General features: G+C 30.5%; 1 protein-coding gene across 1 annotated transcript in view; it reads left to right on the top strand.

Moving 5' to 3' along the window:
• Positions 1 to 900, top strand: part of LOC110031383 (cytochrome b-c1 complex subunit 7-like) — a 16416-nt gene extending 15516 nt beyond the window's left edge. The window contains exon 4 of the mRNA XM_020734553.1: positions 602 to 900. Within this exon, the coding sequence (XP_020590212.1) occupies positions 602 to 670 (69 nt within the window). The 3' untranslated portion in view covers positions 671 to 900. The remainder of the gene's footprint in view (positions 1 to 601) is intronic.
• The last annotated feature ends 4791 nt before the right edge of the window (positions 901 to 5691 follow it).

Raw genomic sequence — 5691 nt, 5'->3', positions numbered from 1 at the left:
ATATATATTTATGTTTTTTCTCTTTTTAGATTTTTTTTGAGGTGATGCATGAAAGAGAGGAATGATCGCGCATTAAGGGTAGTTTGAAGTCTTTGACAGTGTGCCTGCATTACATATTTAAACTTCAGTTTTTACATACATAGAACCTTACCTATGCTTGAGAATATTTACATTTCACTTTTAAAAGGTTCAAATGGTGGTACTTTTGCTGTCATACGAAAAAATGGGTTACATAAATGTAAAAAAGCAAACTTTAGGTGTTAGATATGTAGATACATAAGAATGGAGTCGTATGTAAATGCCTTTTTTTTTTTTTTAATCACTGTTACATACATAACACACAATTCTTATATATTTATATATCTCAAACTTGAACTTTCATATTTACACACACGACACTCAAAATCTTTAATATCACATAAACAATAATACTATTATCATTTTTTTTAAAATGAAAACAAGCACCAAATGCTATTAAATGTTGAATTTTAGTTGTGAGATATGTAAATACATAAAATTTGTGTGATGCGCATGTAAATTCCCCTTCCATTTTTCATTGATTTTCATGGTTGTAGATGACCACATAGGTTTACTATTGCAGGTGAAGAAGGAGAGGGAGGAGAGGGAGGCACTTGGAGCTCTTCCTCTCTACGAACGCACCATTCCGTAATGCTTCAGCTGCTCATCCGCCTTTCTTCTATCCGATAGAATTAAATTTATATAAAATAAATGATATTCTGATGACTTCTCCATCTCCTTTTGCCTTCATCTTCTTTGTCACTTGTGAAAGAGTGGGTTTCTGATTTGGAATTCCCTTTTGCTCCTATTTTTTTTTAGTAATTTCATTTTAGTACTGTTTTATAAAGGTTTTAAACTCACCTGCAAAGTTTTTTTCTTCCACTTGCAAAGTGTTTGGTAATTTCATTCTAAAACTATGATTCTGCTTAGCTGCTCAATCTTTGTTATGATCTGTTGTATTCTTGGACACCTAATGCTATCTTGATTGTATCTGTAGACTTGTTTTGAGAAAAATAAAACAAAAAATCAAGGGGCTTTTGCATGCATACCACACATTTCTTATCTATTTACATCTAAAACCCAAACTTTTTGTAACATCAACTCCAAAAATATCACTTTATTAAATTGCCATTTTTAAAAGTCAAATGTATCTTAGGGTCTGTTTGGGGCGGAGGTATCGTACTTTTGTCTATTTGGGAAAATTATATTTTTGTTATTTTTTTTTTCAAAAAACTATCGCTTTGCGTTTTTCCATTGGTCCTGGTTAGTAGGGCTGTCAAAAAAGCTCGTTGTTCGCGAACAGTTCGTGTTCGGTTCGTCAATGAGTTCGTGTTCGATTCGTTCGATAATTAAACGAGACAAACGCGAACAAATTTTTTTCGTTCGGTTAGTTAGACGAACCAAACACGAACAGTGATGCGTTCGTTCGTGTTCGAATCGTTATTGTTTGAAATATAAAATAATATAAAATAATTATATATAAAAAATTTATTATATTTTAAAAAATAATAATATATTAATATACTATAGTAGTAATATACTAATATAGATATTATATATTTATATAATATAAGTTATATAATTAATATATAATATTATTTTTATATATTAATATTTGAGATGTCAAATTGGCTCATCGTTCGCGAACAACTCGTGTTCGGTTCGTGTTCGGCTCGTTCGTTAAGAAACAAACACGAGCTTATTTCAAACAAACTAAATTTTAAACGATCCGAACACGAACACAAGTTTTGTTCGTTCGTGTTCGGTTCGTTTACACCCCTACTAGTTAGGTGCAGTGGCAGTTTTTTAGTTGCATGTAGTAGTTACCACACTTTTTGAACAACGGATTATTTTTTCAGCAGTTTCACATATATGCATAGGCTTATAGCATTAATGTGTTATAAATGTAATATTAAATTTTAGATGTTAGGTATGTAAGTCCTTTAAATTTGTGTGGAAAGTATATAAATCTTTACTTTTGTGAAAGCCTTGAAAAACTACTTTTTGTGTATCTACATGTCTAACATGTCTTATGTTTGGAAAAAAGTGAATAATATAATTAAGAAAAGTTATAAATAATATTCCCTCATGGCTTATGGTTATTTCTCTCATGTGCTATCTCTATATGTACAATGCTTTCACAAAACTCTTCCAAAAGAATTTAAGAAGGTTTATTATAAATTGTTTCATATGGTATGATTATTTTTTATTTTGTTATATATATCTTTTTTTATTTGAAATAAAACATATTTGATATATCATAACATATTTAGTTATTTTAAAATACTCATTAGTTTTTAAATATCAAAATAGCTTTGTTGCTTTTAAAAGTAAGCTAGTATCTTATCTATTCTTTGAAAAACTACTTTGGTGTTTAAGAGATTACAAAGGTGTTGGTAGGGCTATCAAAAAAGCTTGTAATTTGTGAACAGATCTTGTTCGGCTTGTTAAGTAGTTCGTTTTTAGTTCGTTCGTTAGATAAATGAGTCGATCACGAACAATTTTTTTCAGCTCTTATTATAAACGAGCTGAATATGAACATTGTTCTCTCTTGTTCGACTCTTTTTAGCTTGAAATAAAAAATTATTTAATTATTTATATAATATTATTATATATATATTTATATCTAAATTTAATTCATAATAGCTCATGGTGATGTGGTTTCGAGCCGAATACAAACAAGAATATTTAAGTCGAGTCGAACAGAAACATGTTGCTCACAGGCCAATTTCTAAAACGAGCCGATTATGAATACGAGTCAAGCCTAAGCTCGCTCAAGCTCGGCATGTTTACAAACCTAACTGTTCGCTTCAATAAACTAACCTAATACACGCAGTTGCTAGCTAGCTTCATTCATGGGGGGAAAATAAATAAACTAACTAATATTTGAGCTTTTCCTTAATGAAATTTAAAATAAACAAATAAATATGAATAAATATGTGATTTTGAACCCTCCCTCCCCCAAACACTTTAGCAAAAATTAAAACATTTATTAAAGAAGTGTTTGATGCAATAAGTCACCCACCATTAAAAAGAAAAGGACAATTCCACCCCTATCAATCTTGAAATTTTACTAATTTTAATTATCTTGCATATCAATGGAAGTTGAAATAAATTAGTTCATAAGCAAAAAAATAATAATACCTATTTTCATATTAAAAAAATGTTTTGATGTGTATGTGCAATAAATAAATAGTATTCTTTCTATATGTATTCACAAGTCTTTTCCCTAATCTTCCAAGCTAGCTAGATAAGCTGTTTATCAGCAGAAGCTGGATAAGCTGCAGCTGCCCCAAACAGACCCTGAGTATATGAGCAAGCTATTATTATATTATTAATTATCCAAATTATCCAGAGATTAACTGTCAATATTCAATTAGTCTTCAACTAATTATCCAAATTGGGAAGAAATAAAATTGAAACTTGCAAACTATTCCATTTTCAATTATTGAGCATGAAGCCGACAAAGACAGTTTGGTCCAAAGCCGAGCTTTCGTGCAAACTTGGACCTTCTCTCTCTATCTCATGAAAGTGATTTTTTTTAGGATTTTTTTTTATTATTATTTGAGAAATTTACATGCATGCCACGCATGCAATTTCTACAATTATAGCATCTAAAATATGATATTTACATTTATTATATTTTGGTATCATAAATAAATGGTTTTTTAGTGCAATTTTTTATGTAATATTAAAGATTTAAATGTTTTGCATGTAAATATGAAATTTAATATATTAGAAATGTAAAATTCATAGACATTGATATTTACAAATCAATCACTTTCTTTCATCCAATTATCAAATTATCGCTCAAATATTAAAGTTCCTGATAAAACCCCGACCCGTAGTCTCTTTCTTATCAAATTCTCAATGATTTGATTGTGACACGCGTAAATAAATTACGTCAGCAGTTATAAATGGAATATTTTGGATGGTATGTGTGTAATTATCCTTTTTTATTATTATTTAATATGGGATTAGCATTTGTGATTTATATTATTTTATATTCAAAATAATAAGGCCTAAAAATATAAAATGCAATGGTTGTTATCTATACGGCGGAAATATGATTGCGTATTGGGGTTCAGGGCCAAATGTCGCTCTGTTGTTTTGCTTTAAAAAGAACCAATGGAAGGTGATTGCTTGGATTAAGAAACGAGTTAATTAATTTCTATTTAATAACAACATTTCAATATTTACAATTCTTTTTAAGTTAGCTTCACAATGGGAAGTATGGTGTTATGAGTTATTTGGTCATTTTATATGATAAATATATATGATTTTAAAAATTATAGTATTTAGTAAATTTAAAGTTTTTTTTTTTTTTTTTGTTTGTAAGTAGATTGAAAATAATATATTCTAAAATATATAAGGTATTAATATTAATTGACGGGAGACATTCTGCTGCAGTGATTGACAATTGACATCGATAATGGCAGAGACAGATGACCGACCGCGGGGGATGGTGGATAGCGACGGCTGAAGGAGGTGGACGGTGGCGGCAGAAGGTGTCGACTGGCGGTGGATGGCGGGCAACAGATTGTGTTTGGCCGGCAGCGGATGGCAGGCAAACATTGAGGTGACAATGGTGGATGGTTGACCATAGGGTTGAGGCGGCGGACGACAGAGGGGGGAGAGTGGGGGTGGGGGGAGCGAGGTGCCAACGGAGCATCTAGTAGCAGCTAATTACAGTGGGTGAGGGGAGGGCGTCAGTCAAGCGATACCAAATCCGTCGAATTCTATATTCAGCCAAAATAAATAAAAATGTAAACTTCAAATTCATTCATATTTATATTTATAGTTCTTCATAACAAACACATTTTTTTTTTTAATTCTTATAAAAGAATTACAACATACTACAAATTCTTCTAACCAAACAACCCACTAATGAAAATTGAAGATCACCGCACCAATGCATGATAATACTTAGTGTTATTTGTCTCGTCAAAGATGATATGTTTCATGAGAGAAGTAATCACATTGATATTTATTACCCCTTCGTTCATGAAGTTAATGCTCGTGGTGTTACTATTGTGAGCAAGATCACTACTCATGATAATTTTGGGGACGTGATAATCATGGCACTCCCAATAGCCATGTTTGATAGTTGCTTAAACTTTGTTGGCATTCAATCTTGATCATTAAAGCTTTTTCAAAGAGGTGGAGAAAGTTCTCTCGAAGAATATATATATATATATATTGCATTTCTCAAAAATTTGTGTCAAGATGGAGATTGCTAAATTTGTGGTTTGTGGATCTCATTTGCCTCATATGAAAATTATGAGCAAGCAGATGGAAGCTTCATAAGAAAAATATTAGCATGTGGATTGAAGCTCCAGAAGAAAACCGTGAACACATGAATTAAACACTTCAACCATTTGATCCATCTTATAATAGCCTTTAGATTATAGTATGTGTGGTGGTGTTTTATTAGTTTCTTTTAACTATTTTTTTTAAAAGAACCTTGCTGAAACTATAAATACATCTCATTTATTTTATAATAAACATCATAGCTTAAATATTAAATACGTAAATTTATATATTATACTCATTTTAAAAATATATTTTAAAGTTGGGGCATTTACATTTATACCCCCCTATTCTTATATATTTTCAAATCGGTATGATATATACACAAAATATATATATATTTTCTATACATATATTCCCCCA

The sequence above is a fragment of the Phalaenopsis equestris genome, unplaced genomic scaffold (genome assembly GCF_001263595.1).
Source record: "Phalaenopsis equestris unplaced genomic scaffold, ASM126359v1 Scaffold000803, whole genome shotgun sequence".
Classification (NCBI taxonomy): Eukaryota; Viridiplantae; Streptophyta; class Magnoliopsida; order Asparagales; family Orchidaceae; genus Phalaenopsis; species Phalaenopsis equestris.
The sequence above is the reverse complement of the archived record's forward strand: the minus strand, read 5'-3'. Positions and strand labels throughout refer to the sequence as shown.